This window comes from Scatophagus argus, chromosome 23, assembly GCF_020382885.2.
Source record: "Scatophagus argus isolate fScaArg1 chromosome 23, fScaArg1.pri, whole genome shotgun sequence".
NCBI classification, from domain to species: Eukaryota; Metazoa; Chordata; class Actinopteri; family Scatophagidae; genus Scatophagus; species Scatophagus argus.
Genome location: NC_058515.1, coordinates 15,033,963 through 15,061,896, shown reverse-complemented (window position 1 = coordinate 15,061,896; position 27,934 = coordinate 15,033,963). Strand labels below are relative to the sequence as shown.

Genomic DNA, 27,934 nt, shown 5'->3' with positions numbered 1-27,934 from the left:
GCGTCATTACGTCACGCTTAAATTCATAGACGTGAGTCGCAATGAATGAACCGTCAGTGCCGAGCCGAGAGCGCTTCACGCCGAGGTGTTGTGCCTTATTGTGGGATCTTTTATGGTTCTTTTCGGGGACTTCGTGCTTTTTACCCTCTGGACTCTCACTGTACGTCTGAGTACGGAAGCCCGGGCGACCGGACAAGGTAAGCTCAGACCCTGAACCAGCAAACCAGCTCACGGTGTGGGTATGAGGCGTGATTCAGTGAAAACGTGTTTTATTCACGGTGTCGTGGACAGGTACGCTGTTACCATGGAGACGGGCGGGCTAGTTAGCCGACACAAAGAGCAACGTGTCACAACGCTGTTAACGTAAGCACTACAGCAGCGACTGAATTACATTGAAGAAGCTTAAGTTTCAGACGGTTCGTGTTGTCGTTAGGGACGCGGTGTTGTGTGTACGTCGTCCGCTTCTTGAATAACCGCGGAGGACGTCTGGTCACGTCGCGTTTTCTCTGTTTTCCAGATACTTTTAGCTCCGAATCAAATGTTTGACGGTCAGGATTCAACTCGTAGGTGGTCTGCTTGTTTCCGGGCCTGAAACCCTTTTTTACCTCAGGATCTTCTGACATGTTTGTGATGTGACTCAGTGTCGGTCCGGTGGGTGACGGGTCAATGACTCGTCTAATCAGAGTGCAGCAGCAGGATGTTGGGTCTTACTCAAACCATCAGGAAACACGTGATAAATAAAGGAATTCTGATAACATCGCGTCAGTTAAACTGAAGTGTCGCGTCATCACATCAGAATTCACTGTTATTTTACTGAGTCATTCTGACGTCACGCGGGGGGATTACGTCGTCTAATTTCAGATCGATACATAACATTTCCTTAATTGTCCCGCAATGGGGGAATCCACATTGTTACCGCAGCAACAAGTTTTCAGTATTATTACTGTTGCCGAGCTGTCTTTGACAGTATTAAAGCGAGTGCATGCGTACATGTCAGCGTCCTGTTGGCGCCTCTGATGTAAAACAACCAACAGTTATTGATTGTGCCAGTTTGTCATGAATTCATGGAAAAGTTTTGGAATTTGGCATCAACCTTCTCCCCGTTTTCCAGGTCAGCCTCATGTGGTCGGACCACTCCAGCCAATCATCTGCGCCGTGGGCGATGATGTCATCTTGCCGTGCCACCTGGAGCCTCCATCCAACGTGGAGGGGCTGACGGTGGAGTGGTCCAAGCCCGACCTCAAGCCCGACCCCTTGGATCGGCTGAGCCGGGTCGAGTATGTGCACGTGTACAGGGACCGGCACGAGGACCTGGACATGAAGATCCAGTCGTACTTCAGGAGGACGACGCTGTTCACAGACGGGCTGAAGACTGGGAACATCTCCCTGAAAATCACAAACGTGACGCTGGAAGACGAAGGCCGATACCGATGTTTCATCCCCAAGTTACGCAGCCAGGTGCGGGATTGGATCGTCCAGCTTGTCGTCGGTGAGTGCGTTGGCTCGGAGCTTTGCGGTCCAAACCGTGATGATGATGTCGTTATGTTTCGTGGTTATTTGACCGGCGTCCTGTAACGGTTGCTTCTTTCTCTCTTTTCAGAACCAAACTCCGTTAAATCGCCGACCGAGACGCCGCTGCATACTGGAAACCTCCAAACTCCACCTCCGTCCACTGAGACGAGAGTCCAAGGTGAGAAAAACGTCCAAACCTGTGAGGACGAGACAAAATGAAGGAGTCTGGTTCAGGCGCTTTGGGTTTAACCAGAGACTGAATCACGCTCGTGTGTGTGTGTGCGTTTCAGTTGCTGCAGATCTTCTGCCCGGTCGGTCCCGTCTGGCCGTAGGGCTTGCGGTTGTGTTCGTCTTCCTGGTCCTGGGTGGTGGAGTCGGCGGATGTTTACTGAGACGCAGCAGTCAACAGGCGAAGGTCCCAGAGAAACCACTTCCGCCTCCTGAAGCTAACGGGTTTTGAGCCTGAATGTGTTTGGTTGAGACTGAAGAGTCTGCAGAGGAACTCGGTCATCACATGATCAACAGCCGGGACCGATTCAGTTTTATACCCCGAAGACGACATCCAGGAAGACACAAACTTCAAGTTAACTTGTGGTCTGACGGCGACTTCCTGTTTGTTGTTGTTGATTGGACTGAGTGTTAGCTGTCTCCTCTGAACTGATGGACACTAAAGCCTTCGCTGGCGAGGACGATTCTCAGGTTGTGGTCGTGCTGCCCGGTTTGACGAGGTGCTCGTGCTGGACTCAGTGTTCAGACTCAGTCGTGGATCTGTGAGCTCCAACTGGATGAAGAAGAAGAAGAAGAAGAAGAAGAAGATGGACTTAAAGCATCGACGTTGCATTGAAGGAAGCATTCAAAGAATTTCCCTTCGAAGATAAATAAAGGAATTCTGATTCTGACGTGTGACTGTGTGTGTGTGTGAGAGAGAGAGACAGGGTGTGTGTGTGACAGGGTGTGTGTGTGTGTGTGTGTGTGTGTGTGTGAGACAGGGTGTGTGTGTGACAGGGTGTGTGTGTGACAGGGCGTGTGTGTGTGTGAGAGAGAGACAGGGTGTGTGTGTGACAGGGTGTGTGTGTGTGAAACAGGGTGTGTGTGTGTGTGTGACAGGGTGTGTGTGTGTGAAACAGGGTGTGTGTGTGTGTGTGAGAGAGAGACAGGGTGTGTGTGTGTGTGACAGGGTGTGTGTGTGTGTGACAGGGTGTGTGTGTGTGAAACAGGGTGTGTGTGTGTGAGAGAGAGAGAGACAGGGTGTGTGTGTGTGTGTGAAACGGTGTGTACTCGGTTGTCTTCTCTGCACAGCTGAATTGTTTCGTTGACTCCCTTAACGTCGAGTCTTTAAATTGTTTCATTCAAGTCTTTAACGGTTTGGATTATTTTTGTTTCTGTTCACAAGCTGAATAAACACGTTAAACACTTTCATGTTACGTTCAGGGACGTCGCAGTTTATTTTGTATATTTTCACTGTTTTGTCCACTTTGTGTGAGATGAAGTCAGCAGGTCAAATAAACCTCATGTTCACATGACTGCAGTGTGTCGTCTTCATTATGCTGTGACTCTGATGCGTCTGCCGTCTCACCTTGTGAAGGTGAACTTAAACGGCGTCATGTGACCTCGTCATGTGACCTGAGCGTCGCCTTCTCGTTTGCTCTGGCTGAGTCACAAATGATGAGTTCAAGCCGGCGTGTTGAGCGACGTTTCACTGAACACGTCTTCTGATGTCCCGCAGGATGTGAGGTGTTAGCCAATGAGACGCCACAGGAAGGATGAACCCGTCACAGCTGTCATCATTTCTGATGTGCTGTGTGCGGCAACAGGAAGTTCCTTGAACATCTGACCTCTCACTTGATGAGACTCGCCTCACACTCGCTCGCCGTTTCAAACTGATGTCTTTATTTGCTGATGAACAGAGTTTCTCCCTCAGCTCACGTGTTGAAACTTTGTCGTGTGGCGCCACCTGGTGTTACAAAGCGACTCCAACAAGCGGGTGCAGAATTTAACATGTACCCTCCTCCTCCTCCTGCCCCTTTCACAGGCTTTTATCCCGCAGTGAAATCCAAAAGCGTTGACGCTGGATGAGCCACTTTGCCCTGTAATGAACCCATTGGTGTTTAAGAGGTTTTCGGTTGTGCAGCTGGTTTAAAGACATCCCTCTTGTCTTTAATATATTATATAAATATGATCAGCTCCTCCACCTCTCTCACCCCTACTGAGGTGGCAGAAACGCAGATGACCAGCTGTCCTTCTCTGTCCACACTGCATCTGTATGTCTGTCCTGTCGCTATGCGCTCTCGGTGTGCCGCTCAGCTTCCTGTCCAGGCCGTGGTTATCTCCCGCCTCGACTCCTGCAGTGCCCTTCTGACGGGCCTCCCGGCACAGTCAGGCCTTCACAAATGATCCAGAATCCAGTCTTGTTTTTAATGAACCCAAGTGGTCACCCGTGGCCGCCAGAATCAAACTCCAGTCACTAACGCTGGCCTACAGAGAGACCTCGGGGTCTGCACTCAGCTACCTGAGCGCTCTCGTTCAGGTCTACGACCCTTCTGGGGCTCTACGTTCAGCAAACGAGCGTCGTCTGGCTCTGCCGTCCCTTCACACAAGGTGCTCCCGAGCCAGACTTTCCTCCCCCAACGTCCCACGCTGGTGGAGCAGCCTACCAGCCACAGTGAGGGCAGCGGCGTCCCCCCTCTTCCTTTAAGAAGCACCTGAACACTCACCTGTTGCACCTGCAGCTTCCCTCCTAACGTCCCTAACCCTCCAGCCTTCACTCTCTCATGTTCTCCTGCTCTTCTGCTGAAGCTCTTCTGATTATTTCTTCAGTCTGATTCTGTCGGATTAAAGCGTCTCTAAATGAAGCGTAAGGGAAAGTGATCAATGAAGTGAAATGAAAACCAGAGTGGAAACTTTGAGCTCAGACCCAGAAGCAGCAGCTTGTGGACTGGTGTCCTGGGGGTGGTCTGGTTTCTCGTCTGCAGACAGGATGTGGCGAGTGCCACAGGATGAAGAAGCTCGCTGTGTTTTATGTCAGCCTGTGTGAGTCTCTCCTCTCTGTGCTCAGACTGCCAGTCAGTCCCTCAGACCGAGCAGGTGTGAGATGGTTCTTCTCATCCTTCTCTCTCTGCTGTGTGTGTGTTGCTCAGGTGTGTCTCACCTGTGTTGCGCCTCGTCTGACTCCACAGAAGAAGGTATGGTGGAAGAAGGTAATTTTTGTGCTGTTTTGGTTTAATTCTTGCTTCGCGTTTTGCCTTGAAGACTCTTATTTCCTGACCTGCCAAAAGTCTCGCTTGATTCAGGTGCATTTCTGCTGTTCTGCCGACTGATGGACGTAAATCAGGATTGTTGACACTCGTTCACTGATGGACTTGTTGACTTTTAGAAAACACATTTAGAAAACACACCTCAGACAGGTTTGGTAATGTGGAGAATCGAACTGCGTGGTCCAGCAGATCTCAGTTCCTTCAGTCTGAGGACATCAGTCAAGTTCAGGTTCAGACTAGAACATGAATGAATGAATGAATGAATGAATGAATGAATGTCTCTCAGTTTAACGGTCGCCTTCTGTCTGTTTGTTGCAGCCGCTCTCGCAGTCCTTCCCAACAGATCCCAGTTCTTCCAGTACGAGTCCGTCTCTCTGAGCTGTGGACAGCAGGGAAAGTCTCCTGAGTGGAGGGTTATGAGGAACACGAGCAAAAGCACAAACCAACACTGTTTCATCTTGAGGGATATACTGAATGAGTCCCAGTGCCTCATCCATGACCTTTACCCATCAGACTCTGGGGTGTACTGGTGTGAGTCTGCAGCAGGACGATGCAGCGGCGCCATCTGGATCACTGTGACCGGTGAGTTTGGACCGTCAGAACAGCTGAGGTGTTTCAGCAGAGCAAAACCTTCCATACATCCTCCTGTGAATGATGATGTGTCTCTCAGCTGGTCCTGTGGTCCTGGAGAGTCCTTCTCTGCCTGTGACGCAGGGAGACGACGTGTCCCTGACCTGCAGGACGAGGACGACCTCCTCCTCCTCCTCCAGCCTCACTGCACATTTCTATAAGGATGGACTTCTGATCGGCAGCAGCTCCACAGGACACACGACCATCCGCAGGGTTTCCAAAGCCGATGAAGGACTCTACAAGTGCAGCACCTCTGGAGGCGCCGAGTCTCCGGACAGCCGGCTGACTGTCAGAGGTGAGAGTCGCCTCCGTGTCTTCAGTTTGGTTTGAGCTCAGTGGGAGGTTTTTGACTCGGGGGGCAACGTTTGGTCAACCCAGTGAAATGTTGTCCCCGTATGTCTCTGAAAGCAGGGATCATGTATGTCTCTGTGTTTAAATGTTATGCTGTGACAGCGCTGAGCTTCAGGACCAGTTCGGTTTAGGTATGAAAAACTTGTTTCGGGTTCGGAAGAAAACACATTTAACCTTAGAACATCTGGATTTGTCCTTAATATCTGCTGCTGGTGCCTTGAAACATCTCAAAGGTCGACTGACATGAGCCAGTTTGATGGTTGCTTGAACTGGTTTCATGGCTCCGAATGACATCACCGGAACAAGATGGCAGCTCTCGTATGTGGGACCTGCTGGCTTCACATGTGGACACTGGGAGGAAGTGGAGATGTGTGGTCCACCCTTACGCATGTCAGTGGTCCAAACACGTCATTTTAACTTGAAACAAACTTCCCTCCAGTGTCAGAGCCAGCAGCTCAGGTGTTGGCCGTCTCCAGACTGACGTGCCATGTGATCACAGTGACTCCCTACCTGCTGTGCACCGTCGTGCTGGGCCTCATATGCAGAAGAAACAGGAGAGGTGAGGACTCAAACTGATTCCGGTTTTGTTTGGGTGCTCACAGCTCCTGCTCATTGTTCTTCTTCTTCTCCTGCTCTTGTCTCTTCTTCACCTTGCAGCCCACCTTGTCGCCGAGGTCAGGAGCCACAGTGTCGTCATGGAGGTGGAGTAGAAGTACGTGACAATCGTATTCACTCAGCACAAGTCATCAAAGTTTAACTTGTTGGTTTTGAAACAAACCATAGTCAAGGAAACAACAAAAAACACACAAGAAACCACACACACACACACACACACAATATCACATGAGACACGTCAGAGCTCAACTCTGAGCCAATCACAGGAGATAAAAAAGGCGAGAAAGTAACTGAAACTGAATCTGTCACAGGAAGGTCGGTGCAGCGCTGCAACGCCCGTCGCACAGGAAGTTCAGCGAGAGCAGCTTCAGCCTTTGTTGCATTTTCATTGTGGTTTCACTTCCGTGTTTAACGTGCAGGTTGACGCTGTTCTCACCGCGTCACCACACACTGAACCTGTTCATGCTGATGTGTGTATAGCCTGTATAGCACTATAATGTACAGCGTTTATTTATAAACTCTTTATAATTTTGAAACTGTTTTGCACACGTTTTGTTTTCTTCACTCTGTTCTGTTCTTGTGAGCTGAATGAATTTCCCCGCCGTGGGATCAATAAAGTTCATCTTCACTTAACTTTGTCACCACTCGAGCTCAGTTTGGTCCTGTCGTGGCTTTCGGTGGCCACCAGGCGGCAGCAGATCACCACCTCCAATCGCCACCTCCTCCAGCCTCCCTATGAGCTGTCCGTGGTTCTGAAAACCGGAAGCTTCCGTTGCTCTCTCCTTTCTTTTCTTCTTCATCACATATTTACGTCTTCCGTCTCGTGCCCTCACGTTTGATCGCGTGAAAAAAATACTCTTACTGTGGCGCAGGGCGACGCGGTAACGTCACAGAAAACGTGACGCTTCCTCCCTGCCGAAGATCTCTTATGTGTGACAGCTGGAGACGCCGCTCAGAAAAAAACAGCATGTTTTCAGCTTTGTGACGTGACAAACATTTACCATCGACTCATCTGCATGTACAAGGTTGTGTTTTTTTAAAGGAGACGAAGGCCGATGAAATATTTCTCTCTGACAGGCAGTGGAGTAGAAGTATTACAGTAAAAGTACTTTCCGCCACCGCAAGCTTCAGTCAAACAGTGCGGGCGGTGCTTTACTTCCTTCCACTGGACTTGTTTACCACGTGGGTGCTCCATCTTATCACTAGACGATCTCTCTCTCTCCCTCTCTCTCTCCCCCCTCTCTCCCCCCTCTCTCTCCCTCCTCCAGACCTCAGACTGAAAATAGATCCAGCTGGGTTTGGTCTGGCAATCAACGCCGTCCGATTCCATCACCACCTCGCTCAAAAACAAACGGACAGCATCGACGCCCGGCCACCGTAAACCGGAGGATTTACTGCCGTTTTCCGGGTCTCGCCTTCAAGTATTTTTTGAAATCTTAATTTTTGCCCGTTTTGTCTCCTCCTCCGCCGCCGAAGTGATGTCTGTCGCGGGGCTGAAGAAGCAGTTCCACAAAGCCACCCAGGTGAGAGCAGAGCAGCCCGTCTGTCCGTGTTTGTGTCCGCTGGCTCTCTGACATTTTCTGTCGTTTCGACTCTTCTTCTACGTTCTCATTTCTGCGGCTACCGGAAACTCTTTATTGTTATTAAACGGAGCGTCTCATTTTCTGATTAGCGAAAATCACGAAATCGTGATTGTTGTTTAAAAACAGCGTTAAATTCTGCCCTTTGCTCCCCTTTTGGACTTCTGAGAACATTTGAGGATAAATCTTCATATTCGGGTTGTGTGAAGGATAATTTGAAGTAAAATTTAGGTGACAATTTAAATCACATTTTCTGCCAACATAAACACGACGTATGGATAAAATACAGGCCGTTTTCTCGCGATGTTTGCGTGTGGGTGTGCATACACAAGTGGGGTATACCCCTCTGAAACACACACACACACCTCGGGATGTTACGTAACAGAATATTAGTTGAAAGTGCGGGCGCGCGCGCGGGTCTGCAGAGCTGATTGGCTGTTGCTGCACGCAACAGGGAATTCCCTCCGTCCTCCTCTCACATCTGTCCACCTGTCCGTCTGTCAGAGCTCCCCTCCATCATCCCTTCATCTTCTTCTGATCATCCCGCCGTCTTTCCACCTGACAGCACCTCAGCTTTCCTCGTGTCTCCATCCTTCTTTCACCTTCATTCACGATGACCCTGAACATCCCTCCATCCCTCCTCCATCCTCCATCCTTCCATCTCTCCCTGTCGTCCTCTGGTGTCCCTCCATCCCTCTGTCGCTCATTTTCCATGTTTCTTTCTTTTCTTCCCTCCATCATTGTTCCCTGTCATCCTCCTGAAGGCACATCCAGTCCTCCATCATCTCCATTTTCCCCTCCAGGCATCTTTCCATCATCCCTTCATCTTCTTTTGTGATGCCTCTGAATGCATCCCTCCATCCATCTTTACATCCGCATGCACTTTCGTTCATCCGTCCGTCCGTCATCCCTTCATCTTCTTACACCTCTTTGTGGTGTCTCTCATTTGTCCCTCCACGTCTTTCTTTTTACCTCGTAGTCATCCACCTTCCCTCCATCTGTCCCACATCCCTCCGTCCTAACGTGTTGAAGTCATCCCTCCATCACTCCTGTCCTTTCACCTGCTTTACATCCTTCCCTCATCCGTCCAGCAGGCGTCCATCTTTCCATCAACCCCTCAGACTCCACAAAAGACAGACAGACAGGCTGTATGAGACTGACCTGACGTGTTGACTCCACCCAAACACATCACACCTCCTCCTCCTCCTCCTCCTGCTGCTCCTCCTGCTGCTCCTCCTCCACCTCCTGCTGCTCCTCCTCCTCCTCTTTCTGCTGCTCCTCCTCCTCCTCCTGCTCCTCCTCCTCCCCCTCCTCCTTCTCCTGCTGCTCCTCCTCTTCCTCCTCCTCCACCTCCTGCTGCTCCTCCTCCTCCTCCTGCTCCTCCTCCTCCTCCACCTCCTCCACCTCCTCCTCCTCCTCCTCCTGCTGCTCCTCCTGCTGCTCCTCCTCCTCCTCTTTCTGCTGCTCCTCCTCCTCCTCCTCCTCCTCCTCCACCTCCTCCTCCTCCTCCTCTCAACAGTCAGGCTCCTCCGACCACCAATCAAAAGCTTGTTAATTTACCTGATTGTCGTCTGAAGTTGTTATTCGTGTAGTGGAGACGCGCCGTCCGTCCTCACACGCGAAGAGCAGGAGGACGGACGTGTCCCATGAGTCCATTTCCTTCGTCTCTGTGTCTTGTCCCGACTGTCAGCAGGACGAGTTCCTGCAGCGTTTGTCAGATGAAGCGATGCCGACAGCGAGAGGAGATGATGCTTATTGATCTCTGAGGGGAAAACTGGGTCACTGCAGCAGAACAGAACAGAACAGGAAGTCAAACTGAGGCTCCACGGGACAACATGGACTGTGGTGCACTTACTCAAGTCCTGCACGAGGATTTTAGTCCACTGATAGAAAACCAGTCGGTCTGTGGAGTCGGTCCCACTCTGTGGGAGAAAATACAGGAAACACTTTGTCGCCTCCTGCTGTGATTGGTCGTTGACTTACGAGGGTGAAGTTGACTGACAGGTTTTTACGGATCCTCCCTGTAAGACACTTTAAGTCCGGAACTTTTCTGTCTGTTTGTTTCGTGTCAGCTGTTAAATTCACAGGACGAAGAGCAGAACTGCAACGATTAGTCGATTAGTCGATCAGTCGATCAAATGAAAATTGGTTGCCAAATGTTTCTGCTTCCTGCTTCTTGAACGTCAGGGTTTGCTGCTTGTCTTTGTCGTCCCTGACAGCAGCTGAAGAGTCTGTCTCATGTGGACGGTTGGTTGGACAGACGGAGCGGTTTGAAGGCGTCACTTTGGGGCAAACCGTTACAGAACGTATGATTATTAATCGTGACAATAATCGATAATGAAAGTCGTCGTTGTTAACTCAGAACGAGGCCTGTCGCAAACGGCGTCGCTCAGAAACACGGAGTCACATGTCTGATCTGCAGAGGCGCCGTCTCTCTGAGGTGAGACGTCAACAGCGCGGCGGCGAGCAGGCGATGCCAGAAATAGAGCTGTGATTCGGCGGCAGGTGTTAACGGAGGGAGGAGGAGGCGGGAACAGCAGGAGGGAGAGACGAACCCAAACCCGGGTCGACTCAGGGCCACGGCGGGCAGGCTGGCGCACCGTGAAGCACCGACGGTAACCGGGGGCAACGGGGGGGTGGGGGTGCTGTGGCGACAGAGGTGCTGGGTGCGTCGGCAGGCACAACACAGCTTCATCATGGGGTAATGGCAGGCTGAAAAGTGTAACTCGGTCCGACAAGGTCACAACCCTCACAGGGTGCGTCGTTATGGACTCCCCCTCCCCCGCTCGCCATTCATTTCTGTAAGAATGCTACAGTCAGCAGTTTTAAAGGGACAGGTGGACAAACACCGAAGGTAAGAGAAGGCGTCTGTGTTTCTGACTTCCAGGTGAACTTATTTGTGGTTTTGTGGAGGATGAGGGTCTGATTTAGTGTGCACTCGCCTCTCAGTCAGACTGAACTGGGAATGTGCTCTCAGGTGCGAGCTCGTTGGCTGGTCTCGCAGCCAATCGGACGCCAGGAGCGGGTGCTGAGAGTGGGAACATTAAAACTTGATGCGACTTCCTGTCCACTGAGACTTGTATCTAGGACGCATCTGAGCGTGTGTGTGTGTGTGTGTGTGTGTGTGTGTGTTTTATATGCGTGGGTGGACAGCGAGTGGTGGCAGCGTGAAGCCAACTGCTAAGTCACGGTGCCCAAGACCAACATGGCCGCCGCTGCTGGCACAGGCAGGAAATGGGACACCTCAGTCAGGCTGAATAAAACATGAGACAGAGGGATAAGAGGAGAGATGGAGGGATGAAGAGAGATCGAGCTCAGATGTACAAACACGACAGGAAGTGGCTGAAGACCAGTGAGAGGGTGAAAGAATAGGAAGACATAAGACGGGGGGGACGTGGACAGAACAAGAAGACCTCAGGTGTCCCAGTATTCCTGCGTTGCACTCGGTTTAATACCCGAGCATCAACAACATCATCACAGTGCTGTTGGTGTCCACGGGGGACAGGTTAGAGCTCAGAGTCTGCAGGTGTCTCCTTGTGCTTTGGCTCACTTACAGGACAGGTAGGAGTCTTCTCACAGGGGACAGGTGTTACGGCGGGCGCTACGCTGGGCTCACGCCGCGCTGCTGTACGGCAAAGGGTTTGGCTGTGTGCAGGTTCATGGATGACGGTTATGGATTCTCACATGACGGAGAATATCAACGGCGAGCAGTCAGCGAGTCGTCAGACACAGGAAGCAGAGGTCGTACTCGGCCCAGTCGACAGTTCTCAGGTTGAACTTCCTGTTCAGACGTCCCGAGTGTTCGCACCTTTTTCCTCCGCTCACATCTGGGTCAGCTGGCGTTTGTGTGAGGCTGATGGGAACAAAACCGAAGAGGAGGCGATAGACAGGAAAGAGGAACGAACAGAGAAGCTGGGAAGTGAGAAGAGCAGGGATGGAGGGATGAGAGGAAGGAGAGCAAACGGAAAGGAAGCCGACGAATGCGACGCGTAACAATCGGCGACAGGAAACTGGAGCAGAATGAAAAGGCAGAGAAGAAGAGAAGGATGCGAGTCTTCTCTGCTGCTTCCTGATCAAACATGCCCCACTCCGGCTCAGGAGACAGTGTTGTCGTGGCAACCACACACGTGTGACGGGAGAGCAGGCGTGATGCGAGCACACACACACACGCTCGCTCGCAGGGCTCTGGTTGGCTCGCTCAATAATTGATCAGCCTTGAGGCCTTCACACGTGACGGGCAGGCCCGTGTGCTCCTCCCGCTGTCCTCCACCTTTTGGTTGCAGGTGTGTTTATCAGATTTATTGCCTCTGCTTGACCTTTGACCTCTGACCTCCTCACTGCGGCCTGGAGGAACGCTCTTTTAACGGCCCGTAATGATCAATTGCTCTGATTAATTAAATCAGCCTGCTTGTTTATCGATTAAAGGAAGGCTTCGTCCAAAACAACCAGACTGAGCTGATTATTCAGCTGAAGCCGAAATGCTGCTGAGGTTAAAATGGTTTGTATGGAAACACGTCGGAAAACGTCAAGAGTATCGGCCTGATGTTGTCTCTGCGCCGCTCCTTCTGCTCCCACCCCCGAGCTCCCCTTTCAAAATAAAGGTATTGTTCAGCAGTTTAAATGACACAAATCTCACTGACGCTGGCAGCGACGGTCTGGTCGTCTCTAAAGATATCAGAGAGGTGGAAGTGTGTGTGTGTGTGTGTGTGTGTGTGTGTGGACTATTCATCTTCTACAACAAGGAAATCAATCCACGGCACAGAGATAAAACCTCAGCGATGTTTTTCTTCCCTCCTCTTCATGCATGTGTTATGAAGACGTAGTGAACATGTTGTCATGCATCATGTTGTCCCCATCGATCTTACCTCCCCCCCCCTCCCATTTCCTCCCCCCCTCCCACACTGTCGCAGCTGCCTTCCGTGATGGTACGCGTCTCTTTGCTGGCTGTTTTTATTGCCGCATTAATCCTGAGTGTCTCCTCTAAGAGCCACAACAGGACGACCTGCAGGCCTCCAGCAGGAAACACTCTGACTGCAGGCGTCTCGTTATGAGGCTGAGTCAGAGCTGAGTGTTGGAGCTCACAAAAAGTCTGAGGAATATTCATTTCTTCAGTTTGTTCACACTGTTGTTCATACTGGACGCCTGATTTCCTTCCCCCTGCTAGGCCATAAAAATCTATTTTACTGCTAAGAATAATGCAGAATTATCCATTAATTTCTTACTTTAGTAATTTTATTTTGAAGTCACAGATTTGGCTCCACTTCCTTTTCTTGTGTTTTGTGCTGTGTGGTTCTGCTGTTGTCATAACTCGATTCTCTCTGTTTCGTGACGTTGCGGCCTCATCGATGTCGCGTGTGGTTTTGTTGTTATGGCGACTCATACAGAGCAGAGGACAGACGTGAAGTGAAGATAACTTCACTCGAGTTGACAACAACATCTTATGTTGTTTTAAGTGCAATAAAAGCCTTCCATTAAGAGTAAATTATAAGCGTAATCTGAAAATAAAACAGAGGATTTTTCTCTTAAATACGCTAAAAAGTGTATGGAGTTTGGTTGACGGCTGGATAGATTTGGGAGTGCAGTACTCGCTTTCACACACTGTGTGTACTCACAGGGAAACTTTGCGGATCGTTGCTTTAGGAAGCGACTGGCGGTTGTTCCTGCCGTGCCGGCGGCCGCGAGGAGCTCCCACAGGAAGTCTCCCAGAGGGCTGCAGTTCAGCTCGGCAAACCGCAGGATTGTGTTGCTCATTACGAAGCAGCTGATGGGTTATCTTCATCAGTGTGACAGGAGTCTTCCCTGAACCCCATCAAACACACACACACACGCACACACACACACACGCACACACGCACACACACACAGTCATTTGGCAGCCTGCGAGTCGTGACTCGGCCGGCTGATGGATGGAGCGCCGGCTCTCCTGACAGGGTGGAGGAGCTGCAGTGCACTTTGTGTTGGCTTTACGAGGTGAATACAAATGAATGGAGAAACAGATCCAGCGTGTCTGAGGTTGCGCACACACACACACACACACACACACACACAATCGTTTTTAACCGAGCGTGTGCGTCTTTGCCTCCTCTTGGTCTGAATATCTCGTCACTTCATCCTCTTCTTCGCCTTTTCTCGCCTTTTTTCACACTTTGTTCCACTACTGAGTCTCTGCTTGTGACGTGACATCCTTTCTGTGTCTGTGTGTGTGTGTGTGTGTGTGTGTGTGTGTGTGTGTGCGTGTGTGTGTGTGTTACAGTAGCAGCGAGGGACTCGTGTTGCATAACTCACCGTCATCTCACACACGACATGACTAAAAGCTACTGAAGCCTGTTAATTCAGTGAGAGCTGAAAACATGGCAGCATCACTGACATGAGGTGATGAAGATGATGATGATGATGATGATGATGATGAAGGGGGCTCTCATGCTGTCCATGTGCACATACAGTCTGGGCTCTGAGCCCAAGCAGCACGAGTGGTTATGGATTGTGGCACTCGCGGCTCGCTGCTTAAAGACGAGCTGTTGATCGGGTATCGACTGTGTTAGCTGGACTCAGAGGAGCATCTCAAGGTCTGAGAACCAGTGCTCAGACCCTGGTGGTCCCGCCCACAGGCCCTGGTTTACAGGGCAGAGTGTGTTTTCCAGATGTCGGCGTGCTGGCTCGTCAGGCGGCGGTTGGCGTTCGTGGGTTAAAGCATCCAGAAGGTTCCTCAGTGCTGCTCCGCTGGACGTTCAGAAAGCTTCTTGGGCTTCGGTTCTTCAGGGACAAGCTGTGATGGCTTTACTTCAGATGAGAGTCTCTGGGTGTAGCTGCTGTTGTTGTTGTTGTTGTTGTTGTTGTGCTGCTCAGGTGTTTGTGCTGAAACCATGAAGGTGTTTACACCCACAGAGAGCTTCACACTCGTCCTCCTCCTCTCCTCGTTTCCTTCTCTCCTTCCCTCCCCTCTTTTCTGCTCTTGTCTCGTTGTCTCTTTTCCTTCCTTCCTTCCTTCCTTCCTTTCCTTTTCCTTTCCTCTCCTTCTTCCTCCCTCTTGTCCTCGTCCTCCTGTCTCTTTTGTTTCAAAGAGGTTTTAGGATCCGAGGTCTGATAGGTGGACGGCAGAAAGCAGCAGAGGTCGTGTGATCTTTGTCTTCCTCGACGTCCTCGTGTCCCTCGGTGTTAAAGAGACATCTGATTAGAATCGATCCGATGCTCCCTCAAAGCTTTGCTGTTTCAGAAATAATGTCCGACGCTTCTGGTGTTTTTCTTGTCTCATTTCACTTCCTGTCTCAGTGTGTCTCACTCGCTTTTTTCTCTGTCTTTGTGTTCCTGCTTTGGATGCTAAAGAGGACGAGTCAGAGTCCTTAAACAGTACAAGCTTTTAAAGTAGGTTGGACAGTCAACTCCCAGCAGAGGACATTTATACTCCCAACATGTCCATGTCTTCCAGAGAGGAAATATGCACGTGTATCAACTCTTTCAGAAAACAACTCACTGTCCTCCCTGTACTCGCTGTACTCACTGTCCTCCCTGTACTCGCTGTCCTTCCTGTACTCGCTGTACTCGCTCTCCTGCCTGTACTCAATGTCCTCACTGTACTCCCTGTCCTTGCTGTACTCGCTGTACTCCCTGTACTCAGTGTCCTTGCCATTGTCCCTGTTCTCCCTGTCCTCACTGTACTCGCTGTACTCCCTGTCCTTGCTGTACTCGCTGTACTCGCTGTCCTCCCTGTACTCAGTGTCCTTGCCGTTGTCCCTGTTCTCCCTGTCCTCACTGTACTCGCTGTCCTCCTGTTCTCCCTGTCCTCACTGTACTCACTGTCCTTGCTGTACTCGCTGTCCTAACTGTCCTCACTGTCCTCAGCTCTTACAGATTTCAGGTTGGACATGCAGACTTCTCTTGTCCTCTGTAACTTTCCTTTGTTTCCTTCTGTGTCCACTTCCTGCCTGTCCGTCTCTGTAGACTTTTGTCTTTTCGAGCTCATTTGCAGCTCCACGCTCAGTGAATTAAGGGCTCGCTCTCCCCTCTTCTTCGGCTCTCAGTCTTTCACTGTGATTTAGTGCAGGACTAAACGTCCCTCCGTCTTCTAATTAAATTCGTCCTGCGTCTCACGTCTTCTCTTTCCACGTTTCTGAGTAGCCAATCCCAATCTGTCCCAGGTGGAAAGCTGGGAGGAAGGACACCTGTGTGGGCTCCCCTTCGTGTTTGTCTGTCGGTGAAAGCTTGTGTAACGTTCACGACTCGTCGTCTTCGTGTGGTGATATAACCTGCTGTTCAAATCGATGGGTGGAAAGTTGGCTCGGAGACAAAAGGTTTGACATTTCCTGTTTTGAAGCTCAGTTCAGGTGGCTTTCAGAGATCCTGTCGAGATGTTTGTCTTAATTAAACTCACACAGGAGGTGATGAAAGTGAACGCAACAGCAGCAACGTGGCCAGCAGAACATCTTCACCTCCTCCTCCTCCTCCTCCTCTGCTCTCTGAAGATTTCACCCAGGCAGAAAACTTTTCTAAAACTAAAACAGGAGTTAAGCTGAACAGCCCTTTGAAGGCACCTGAATGCACCACAGAAGAAATACTGCGCCACAAGGTCAGCTGCAGGAAACTTAACGATTGAATCATGATTTGATAGCGATTAAAACATTTTTCCGAAGCCAAAGCCATCAGAGGTTAGAATACTAAAACTAAATTAAACATTTTTTGTCCAAGCCTAATACGTTTTGGAGAAGCAGCCTGAGCCGAGCCACAGTCCAGGACGGCGTCTGAGAGTTTTGGCAGCCGTTCAGACTGATAGATGAACCGGCGCCGGCTGCCAGGCTCTCCTCCCGGTTTGTATTTCTCCCCCCTGATTGGCTAATTGTTCTCCTCCTCCAGTCAGCTGCAGGGGAGGCGTGTCCTCTGTGAGGACGCCGCGACCTCTGACCTCCTGAAGCTCGTTCCTGCGTCCGACTCGCCGGCAGTGACTCAGCGAGAAAAGGGCCTGAATATTAAACGATAAAACAACAGAACTGGGGATGAAATGAGATGAGGGGGAAAGAAAGGAAGGACGGAGGAGGAGACGGGGGAGGAGACGGAGGAGGAGACGGAGGAGGTCGGAGGAAACGGAGCCCAATGAAGTGGGAGGCGCACAAACAAAAGAGTCAAAGTGATTACAGTCGAGTGTGGAGGAGGAGAGAGAAGTCGAACAGATGGGGGTTTGTTAATGCCTCAGTGGTCTGAGAGGTGGTTAGACCTGCTGTGTGTGTGTGTGTGTGTGCGCGTGTGTGTGTGTTCGTGTGTTCGCACGTGTGTGAACGACTTACAGCACCCATGGGTCCATTTCTTCTGTGATTAAAGACATAGCAGCTAAATATCTAACTGGACCCCAGTGCAGGACGCCGGCCGTGTCTCAGCACTGCGCCCCCTGCAGGCCGCGCACAGCACATCAGCCCGTTAGCCTCAGCTGCACTTAACAGGATGATTAACAGGATTAGCGGCGTGCTAACATGCTGAACAACACCAGCGATTGTGGTCAATCTGCATATTGTCACGTCTGTGGACATGTTAGCATGTAGCTCAAACCGTCTTAGAGCAGTTGTGTTCACTTTTCTCATCTCACATGGCAAATTTATGAGATTCATTTGGTCACAACATCTGGGCGGGACTTAACAGCACAGCAAATCATGAAGCTCGTTGGTTAGCATTTAGCAAAGCTTAGCTCGTGGTCGTGGAGTCTTATTTAACCTGATGTTGTACAAACTAAAGAGTTTCAGCGAAGTTTCTTTCTGTGGCTCAGGTGTCGCGTGAAGTGTAAAAATCAGTGCTGCCCCCTGGTGGTAAAATCTGTCAAACAGGACGGTGAAGACGGAAGAGCCGAGCTCAGAGAGACGGGGTTACGTAACCGAGTGTCGGTACACCTCTCTGGAACCAGACTCGGTGTTCCTCACAGACAGCGCCGTGTGTGTGTGTGTGTGTGTGTGTGTGCGGTTCTCAGGAACACGAGAGGACCAAGTCAGATCCCCGTCTCCATGGCAACTGCATCTTCCTCCTCATCTGTCTGCCCTTCTCACTGTCTTTCTGCAATGGTTTTTGGATTCTTTTACATCATATAATCTCACACGCACACACACACACACACACTCTGTCATCCATCCACCTCATCAGAACAACTCTGATCAAAGCCTCTGCGGCACACACACACTCACTCACACACACAGGTGCTCAGGTGTGTTGGTGTGGTTATGTGAACACACACACGTCTGCCTTTATGTTTGCGCAGTTTGTTGATTTGATAAAGAAGACGTGTGACATCTGCTTTACAGGAACACACACACACACACACACGCACCCACAGCCTTTGCACAAGTAAATGTAGCAGTACGTGTGAAAATACTCCTTTACAGGTAAAAATCCTGCAGTGTAAACTAGAAAAGTATATTAGGGTTATCATCAAAATGTGCTTAAAGTGTCAAAATAATTGTTTGTGCTCCTGATGTTATTCTGCATTCACTACTAGACTGTTAATACTGATACTGTCCGTACAGTTTAATTGGTTACCAACCTGAGGGTTTGGGCCCCTCAACAGGGTCACCAGATAAACCCAAGGGGTCCAAGAAAGCCAAGAAAGAGACAAAACACACAATAAACAAAGTTAAAGATGAATCTGACTGATAGAGTTATTTATTTTTCAGTTTTTCTGGAGAAAAAGTGGCATCAGTGCATCCCTATGCCTCTGTGTCCATAGAAAACAAACTGTTATGTTGGTATGCTGCTCTTCTTCTTCTTCTTCTTCTTCTTCTTCTTCTTCTTCTTCTTCTTCTTCTTCGTCTCTTATCATTATAATTAATATTATCATTGTGATCAGCAGCAGGATTTCCATGTGAATTTCTGCCTCACTGCAGTCTTCTGCCGTGATGCTGCTGCTGTAGCTGAGCTGAATGCATTAATATATGGGTATATACTGCATGAGTAAAGTGTGTGTGTGCGGCTGATGTGAGTCACGATTGTGGAAGCCCCTCACTGCCCCTCCTCCCCCGCAGCCTGAGGCGATTAGAAAGCGAGAGGTGTCACTCTGCGGCACTTCCTGCGCTCACACTCACAGGAAAACGCGTTCAAGGTTGGGAGGCCTGAACACAATCAGATGCTGCAATATTTATGAGTCTGAGACAAGCCGGCTCACATCTGGACCAACAGAAACCCACTGATTAAACTGTCCCATCGAGCTTGTGGGGGTCTCGCCAAGACGCGGGACAACCAGAAACCCGGTGTCTGAGTTTGCCAGAAGAGACACGTCACATCTTTATTTGGCACAAGCTTCTCATCCACCACGTGTTATTAACGATATGTCACGAACGGCGTCTCTGTTGGTTTGTTGACGTACTGCAGATCTGTTGCTCAGTGAGCTTTTCAGTCGCTGTGATCTCCACGATTCGCCTGCAGCGTGGATCATGGACACCTCCAAGAGCCATTTTGATAATATAGTTGCTGTTTCTGGCTCGTGAGTCCGAGGATTTGCTGCTTTTCTTTGTCAGGGGGAAACACTTCAGCCCTTGATAAAGGAGTTTCTGTTGTTGAGGGGTGGGGAGGCTTCATTAAGGCTGCTCGCTGGCTGCCTTCAGAAGATGATGCAGAAGAATTAAGTGTTATTTACTCTCTTTATGTATTTAATGTAGTGGACCATTAGACTGTGGGTTTTAAATTCATTTGGTGGTCTACAAAGCTTGTTGATGTCTGTCTCCTTGTTCTGCATTTCAGTTTTTCCTTTTGTTTCTGTCGCTCTTCAGCAGCTTCCTGCTTTGGTCTCCTCTCGCTTTCATCTCGCAGTAAGAATCACACGTTTCTCTCCATTACGGCCCTGAAAGCAGTCGGCCTTTCTTCTCCTTCAAGGTGGTACGAATAACAAAAAAGGCTTTTCAGGACAGAAAATCCTAACGCCTCCTGTCTTCTTGTCTTTGTGTTTGCTGTTACAGAAAGTCAGTGAGAAGGTTGGAGGTGCAGAAGGAACCAAGCTGGATGATGAATTCAAAGAGATGGAAAAGGTAAAAATCAGAAACATTTACGTTTACATGACTGACGTGCTGATTGATGATGATGATGTTGTTGTTGCGCTGGAGTCCAAAGTCAGACAGTTGAAGACTGATATTGATATCTGGATGTGTGTCTTTCCCCTGCAGAAGGTGGACATCACCAGCAGAGCAGTGTTGGACATCATGACCAAAACCACAGAATACCTTCAGCCCAATCCAGGTATGAACCACACGGTTAAACTGCTCCCAGCTGCCACAACACGCAGCCTAAAACAACCTCATTCACCTCCGATGTACCGCTGGCTTCCCCGCAGCATCCAGAGCCAAGCTGAGCATGATCAACACCATGTCAAAGATCCGCGGACAGGAAAAGGGACCCGGTTACCCGCAGGCTGAGACCGTCCTGGGCGACGCCATGTTGAAGTTTGGACGGGAGTTGGGGGAGGAGTCCAGCTTCGGTAAGCGGGACAGTGATGCTAACATGAAACCTGAAATGTTTGAATCCTAAGCAGCGGCACAGTAAAGAAGAACAACGCTAAAAATCTAGAATTTAGGTGAGGGCGTGTTGTCACTTACTTTTGTAACTTCGCTCTGCATCACTTCCTTTCAGGTTTGGCGCTGATCGAAGCCAGCGAGGCGATGAAGGAGCTCGGTGAAGTGAAGGACGCTCTGGACATGGAGGTCAAACAGAACTTCATCGACCCGCTGCAGAACCTCCACGACAAAGACCTCAAAGAGATCCAGGTGAACGAATAAAACACCCGTCGTCGGTTAGATTGAATAGTCGTGTTTTTGTTTTGTTGTTTCCAGTGTCGGAGCTCACTGCTTTTTCCCTCCACTGCAGCACCATCTGAAGAAGATGGAGGGTCGCCGTCTGGACTTTGACTACAAGAAGAAGCGTCAGGGGAAAGTCCAGGAGGACGAGATCAAACAGGCGCTGGAGAAGTTCGACGAGAGCAAAGAGATCGCAGAGCAGAGCATGTTTAACCTTCTGGAGAGCGACGTGAGGACAGACGATTAATTTATTCAGTGTTGTTTCCCTGGTGTTCAAAGTGTTTGGTATTTGTTTCTGGATTGGAACAAATCATGTAGCACACGTTTATGACCACCACTCTGACATTCTCTTCATAGATTAAGCCCTGAATGAAACTGCAGAACCAACATACAAAGGTCACGGACATAACATTCACCGTGTCTCTCGTGGATGTTGACGTGGTTGTTCTGTTGCTGTGGTTACGCATTTCAACATGATCCTCACGTGTGTTCAAACCTGCAGTGGAAAAACAAAGGGCGGCGATCCTGTGCCGTGCTGTGCCGGGCCAGACTCTGGCCCAGCACGGGTTCAGAGCGGTGCTGGCAGCGGGAAAGAAACGAATGTGTGTGTGTGTGTGTGTGTGTTGCAGATAGAGCAGGTGAGCCAGCTGGCAGCGTTGGTCCAGGCTCAGTTGGAATACCACAGCCGCTCTGCCGAAATCCTCCAACAGCTCTCCAGAAAGATGGAGGACAGGTATCGATCTGTCTGCCCACCTGTGGTAAAAAATAAACCCAGTGAAGCAGACTGATGTGGTTACACAAACCTTTTCCAAACTTGTGTCCAGGATAAAAGAGGTGTCTGGCAAAGCGAGGAAGGAGTACACTCCTAAACCCCGAATGACCCTGGAGCTGCTGCCCCCCAGCGAGAGCCACAATGGAGGGATACACTCTGCCAAATCGCCCGGAAGATCACCAGGTGGAGAATGAAACGCTGACCACTTAAAATGTTGTCCTTCAGAGGGCTCAACAAGAGTCTGCTCAGTTGAAATAATCAGTTTTAGCGTCATGCTTACCTCACACTTCTGCTTTCTGTCCCCCTCACAGCACCCATGGATCAGCCCTGCTGCCGAGCGCTCTACGACTTCGAGCCAGAGAACGAAGGCGAGCTGGGCTTCAAAGAGGGCGACGTCATCACCCTGACCAACCAGATCGACGACAACTGGTACGAGGGCATGATCAACGGCCAGTCGGGCTTCTTCCCCATCAACTACGTGGATATCCTGGTGCCGCTCCCTCATTAGGTCACGCCAATGACCTGAACGTCCCCACCCGTCCGACCAATTCCAGATGCCCCGGAAACAGCCTGTATTTGCATAAAACAACAAACCATGTCCTCCTTCTACTTCTTCTTCTTCTGTGCTTCTGTGCGATTGTGCTTTCACAAAACGGACTGATGATGGTGGAGACGGAGACGGGGCGGATGAGGCCAGGCAGGGTGGACAGTGATAGGAGGAGGAGGAGGATTTCAGAAGAGACGACGAGGCGGTGATGTTTTACAGCACAGTGCTCACTCTGCAGTGCTCCGCTCAGCCCGGGCAGCCCGGATACCGACGAGGCTTTGGAGACCTCCGACTAAGGCGCGGTGTATATGTACGTGCATGTATGTGTCTGTGTGTGCGTTCTTACTCTATTACGATCCAGCCAGCACAAATTCCTGCTCGTCAGTTAAACTGCCTTTTTGTGATACTGTCTTCTTCTCGAGTTAAGTTTCTTGCTGCACTTCTGTCTTTTCTACCTTGACTTAACCTTCTTGTGGTTCTTCTTCTTCTTCTTCTCTGGCCCCGAGATCTCGCAGTAAAAGTTCCCGTCTCTCTTTGCTCATTCACTCATTTGCTAGCACCGCCTTTTAGCATGGCTCCATACTGATATACAGACCTCTAACCTATGATCCAGGGCTCTGGGAGGTCATCAGACCCGCCTGCTTTTGTTTGAGTATATCTTGTACTCTTTCTCAGAGTCTGCATCGGATCTCAGCTCAGTCGCTGTATGCATGAAACAGCCAAGTCAAAAGGATCGAGATGCTGGAGAAATTTGGTGTTCGGGAGTGTGAAGCAGTAGATTTCTATCGTCTTGGGAATGGGAATTTTAGCAGATCTTTAAGGTCATTCGGCGTGTCATGAAACACATGACGGTAAACTTGAGGGTTATGTGATTTTTCCAGCCAACACGAGCAGCGAAGGCCGGTCTGTATGGGCAGAACTTCTCACCAGGTCGGCACACAGATGACTCATCACAGGAGGCATCGAGGAGGAGGTGCTTGTTTCATTGTGTGTGTCGAGTTACCCACTCACACTGTTGTGTAGATGCTTGTTTGTTTGTCCTCTTTGTGAGACCCGAACACGACAAGACATTAGGACATTACATTGTTTTCCCCGTCCCCTAAACAGTCAACAAGTCACAGAAATTCTACATTCAAAACGTTGTTGAGGTCGTTTGTTATGCATGAAGCTCTCTGAACCTGAAATCAGTACGTGTGCTGTTGGTCAACATGAATGTAGACTGGATCTGTTAGGATGTTCTGCACCTCCTTCCTGGTTGGAGACGCAGCGTAACCATGGTAACCCATTTCAGTGATTAACAAATTTGACATATAAATTACGCTGAGCAAAATGAAACCTTATAAGCTTTATAACTTATACTGACTGTAGTATTACCGTAGCTGATCACTGATATGGACACGTTTGATCTGTCCTGGAGTCATGGTAACTGGTACATTTAAGAGCCGCGTGGACGTTACAGACCCCATGATTACATTTCGGTCTGTGTTAGGGACCGTTCAGATGTCGTGTCTTTTGCACATACAAATGTACTATTATGGAGACGCCAACAAGCTCACTCATAACTGAACGCAGCAGCATCGTGGTGCTCATTCGCATGCTAGTTTTTATTCGGGTTTATTCAGCCCACCAAGATGGAAAACTGTTCTCAACGCAGCAAACGCGCTGCAGGTCATGTGACTGTGTGAAGAATTACGCCATCAGCACCACAGGACTTCCTTTGACATCCTGACTGCTGAACGGGACCACGTTGTCTCTTTCTGCAAGACAAATGATCGGCTAATTGTAAAAGATAAGATCAGCGAATGCCAGATATGCTAATCAAACGTACCTCTTTGTACAAACTGTTCAGATGTGTGGCATATGTAACGTATGTACTGACGTGCGTACAAAATACATCTGAAGTATTGTGTTTTAATATTAATATATTCATCATGATGCAACTGCAGAGTTAAGTTAGTCCAGTTAAGGCACTGAGTTATATCAGCTCAGAGCTTACTGCTAACCACGTTTACAGACGCGGCATCTGAATGGCCCATTGGCGTGTTTCTGAAGCCTCAGTCAGTATTAGCGGTCCACCAAAGTGCTGCCTCAGCAGTGTTCTTTATTAGCCCGTGTTAAAGAGTCGGCTCTGACGAAGACCTGATGAACACGGTCCATGGGATTTATTGTTAAAGGCTCGTTATCACTGATGTGAAACAAATAGTTGCCCTTTTAAGGGCGATGGAAACCGTCAGAAAACATTCATAAAACCAATGTCATGTTCAACTTTGGTATCTGCTGACTGTTATTTGGTTCAAGACCGGTCAGACAGACCAATTGAGTCCAACAAAGCAGATGTGCTAGCAATAGAGATCTGTTCAAGTGTGTTGTTGACGTGTTCAAATGAAACACGAGACTTCTTACAAAGAACTTCCTATCACAATGCTGGGATGGGCATTGAGTGTGGTGCTGGGTTTGTATCGACTCCTTTGTACATAAAGATCTGAATAGTGTCAAAGATCAGATTGAACCTGTGCTGTCGCCAGGCTGAAGTCATCGTGACAGAATTCTCTTCTACCGAGCCAACCTTTTTAAATTTAAAACTGAACTTAAACAGATATTATTACATTTAAAAGGCTTATAGCTTTTCTATCAGGGCAATATTAATTCAAACAGCAGCAGGAATCTGTGCTAGTGTGGCTAACGCTAACGTGCCAGATGTGACTAACCAGCTGGCCTTTCGCTTCACATTCCCGTACTTGTGTTTTTTTGTGATTGCAGTGTTGAGCAGAGTACTTCAAGCTAAAACTTTGAAAATGTAAAGATACTTCATTTTTGTATTCCGAAGATGTATTCTGAATACTTGTATTGCATTACAACCTCATGTCAAAGTGTCAGGACGCTGCTGTAGCTGGTTGGCTAAGTCCAAAGTGAGACACTCGCCCAGGTGTTTCTCAAGCTATGGGTCGGGGCCTTGAAATGGGTTGCGTCGTGTCGCTTCTTGACGAGGCAGGACTGCAGCAGAGAAAAAGTATTTTATTAAGTATTTGGTAGGAGGATGGGAAAACTGTGATGGTGTTTGGACACAAACAGTAATAACAATGAAATAAACTGCATTTTTAACCGGAGATTCAGTCAATGAAGATGCAATAAGCGATAATCTAACAATAAAAACATTTCAATAAGAGGAAGTGATGACTCTGAAGGAAACCGTGGAACAGTCAAATCTGTCTATCTGAAGAGCTTTAGAACTTGGACATCTCTTCCTTTGCCAAAGCACATATGCGACAGCAACAACACAGTCACAAGCTAAGAGTCTTTTATTTTCTTCCTGTTTCTCTGGATCCATTCCAAGTTGTGGTGAAAGACGGGAGTTCGGAGCGTTCGGCGTTTCTCTTCGTTTTTCTTTGTGTTCCGAGTCTGTCACCTGATTTTCTGAGTCCGCCTGTGGAAAGTCTGTGAGCTGCATGCGACTGAACTGCTTTTTATGTCTGCTGGTTTGAGATGTTTTTCAAAAACAAAACAAAAAAAAAAAAACAACTTAAATTTAAATTAATCAAAACAATGGGGGAGATTTTAGTCCTGCTGGCTGTTTATTCTCGCGCTGCGGTGAGCCTACATTAACTGAAACCCTTCATGGTTCGGTTACTGTATTTGTCGTGTTGTTTTTGTTAAATCTGTTGACTTGGTTAAGCTGTATTTGTATCGCACTCCTCTTCAAATTACAAAGTGCTTTAAGAAGCTTTTTGAATTTTCTTGAACATGTTTTTATTTTCCATTGATCTGAATTTGTTTTGTTGCTCTTCTTTGTTTTCTCTTGTGCTGATTTGCCCTCCATGGCGAGATGTATCTTAACCTCAGTGAGGGACTTGTACAGTGTTACGCTCCGTTTTCCCTTCTCACCGACATGAGAGTCAGACCTCGGCCTTGTTTCCTGCTCTGGCGAAACACTCCGAACCAAACACTCCTGTCTTTCTCCGAGACACGGCGGCTCAGAAAGCAGAAAGATCCTCATTGGTTTCACTGAACTTGATGAGTCAGTTTTTAGGGTGGACTTTATGTGAATACATGTTGACTTGTTGTAATGTAATGGAAAATTAATCTCAAAACTCTCATATCTTTAAATATGAAGCTAACACCAGCAGCCACTTAGCTTAGCTTAGCATACAGACTGGACGCAGGAAGAAAAAGCTCACCTGGCTTTGTCCAAAGGGTAAAAAAACAAACAAACAAACAAATAAAAACAATCTGCCTATAAATTCACTTATCCTGTTTGGTTTATATGTACAAAAACCACAGCATGAAAACATTTAGTGAGCTAAATTCCCCAGCTTACTTAGCTTTAGCACTTTTTTTAGGTCCCTCCCACTGCAGTTGAGGTGAACCAATCAGATTAACTCTGCTGTCAGGGCCGCTTTTCTTTAAAGAAACAGTGTGAACACTTGGTCCGACCTGTGGCTGTGTTACATTGTACTGTATGCCTTGTGGCTGTATAAAATAGCCCCCTTTGCCTATGGAACCTGGTGTCTCCTGGTGAGCTACGTGTGTGTACGTGAGTATATACACACCTTGTTGCAGTTTATTTATGTATTGTACGTATTCATTTGATTATGTATTTATTTATTTATTCCTGCGTCCTATTTATTGGTTCGGCACCTGTGGCGTATTTTACGATTGTCAGTACATCGGTGTATGATGTGGAGGAGGGGACGGGGGGACGAGGGGATGGGGGGGTTGTTTTGGGATGTTGGGGGGGAAGGGGCGTGGTAAGTGGAAAAACCTAGCTGTGATACTAACTCTAACTGTTGCTCTCCTCGTATTGGATGATGATATAATCTAAGACCACTGTATGTATAACTGCTTGTTGTGAAGATGAACTACAATGTAATGACAATAAAGAACTAACACCATGACGACACGCTAAAGGCCTCAAGACTGCTGTTCTTCATAGAATACTTTATACTACTTCTCATAGGAATAGTTTTGCTTTGGAGTATTTTGACACCGCTACTTTTACTTAGATGATTTTAATACTTGTTTGACCGCTGGCTTTAGGATTAACATTGTGCACTTTTCTAATTAATATGTTCATTTTAACATATTCATTATTATTAGTTGATTATAAATGATTGCATGTTCCTTTAAATATCAGCAGCTGTGAGTCTCTACTATAAAATGTTTCCGAGATTTTTCTTAGCAAACTGTTTGATAACCTGCCACATGATTCTGACGGCGATTTGACAGGAACTGAACGCTGCCATCAACTGTTGTTTTTTAGTGTAATGAGCCAAATGGCCACCGGTGGCGCTGGAAACGTGTCTCTCTCTCTCTCTCTCTCTCTCCACGCAGTTTCCCTCCTTTTACAAGCAACATCTGATGCTTTCATGTGCAACTCAAAAAGTCGGACTTTATAATGCCTCCTTTTTTGCGCGAAAATTACGTCTTTTTGTCACTAATGATGACCCAATTACATGTTTATTTCTATACTGTTATTTTGTTTCTATAAAGAAAGTGTTCATTGTCTATATTTATCTGTTCTCTCTTAAACTGAAGCAGAAGACATAACACTTTGCATACAAAACGGAATTCAACATCCATAGTTAGTTAGGGATAGTTAGATAACTCAGCTTAAAACATGTTTGTTGTAATTGTGTTCTCTCACTCATTTGATGAAGCATAATTCACCGTGCTGTTCCTGAATGGTTTTATTTGTTCGGTTGTCAATGTGCCCAGTGCGATTCACAAATCCGATATTTTTGAGGGGGTTATGAAAGCAACGAGGAAAGCTAACGGCTTGACCCACTTTTCACACGCTGCAAGAACGTTTCACTTGTTCTTGACCCTGTGTCAAGCGTGACGAGAGCTGCCGTGGGTACAACTTTGTTTTCAAAATAAACGTATAAAGTAAATCCCCTCCATAAATACCATGGAACTTCTTCTGA

The 27,934-nt window shown here is 48.4% G+C and overlaps 2 protein-coding genes across 4 annotated transcripts; both read left to right on the top strand.

The window, feature by feature from the left end:
• On the top strand, positions 1–5,688 carry LOC124054312 (myelin-oligodendrocyte glycoprotein-like). 2 transcript variants are annotated; one of them, XM_046380174.1, is made up of 4 exons: positions 1–197; positions 1,112–1,489; positions 1,601–1,690; positions 5,085–5,688. In XM_046380174.1, the coding sequence occupies exons 1-4, from the start codon at positions 113–115 to the stop codon at positions 5,555–5,557; spliced, it is 1,026 nt and encodes a 341-aa protein (XP_046236130.1). In that variant the 5' UTR covers positions 1–112; the 3' UTR covers positions 5,558–5,688. The 2 variants fall into 2 exon arrangements, with proteins under 2 accessions (XP_046236130.1, XP_046236131.1); XM_046380175.1 differs by lacking the exon at positions 5,085–5,688 and adding an exon at positions 1,803–2,411 and having other exon boundaries at positions 28–197.
• Positions 5,558–26,913, top strand: LOC124054311 (endophilin-A1-like). Of its 2 annotated transcripts, XM_046380172.1 has the most exons (11): positions 5,558–5,691; positions 6,187–6,306; positions 6,405–6,459; positions 19,864–19,932; positions 20,068–20,140; positions 20,235–20,378; positions 20,531–20,664; positions 20,765–20,923; positions 21,324–21,427; positions 21,519–21,649; positions 21,778–26,913. In XM_046380172.1, exons 2-11 carry the CDS (start codon positions 6,287–6,289, stop codon positions 21,972–21,974), a joined length of 1,086 nt encoding a protein of 361 aa, XP_046236128.1. In that variant the 5' UTR covers positions 5,558–5,691; positions 6,187–6,286; the 3' UTR covers positions 21,975–26,913. The 2 variants fall into 2 exon arrangements, with proteins under 2 accessions (XP_046236128.1, XP_046236129.1); XM_046380173.1 differs by lacking the exons at positions 5,558–5,691; positions 6,187–6,306; positions 6,405–6,459 and adding an exon at positions 7,620–7,885.
• Positions 26,914–27,934: the final 1,021 nt, after the last annotated feature.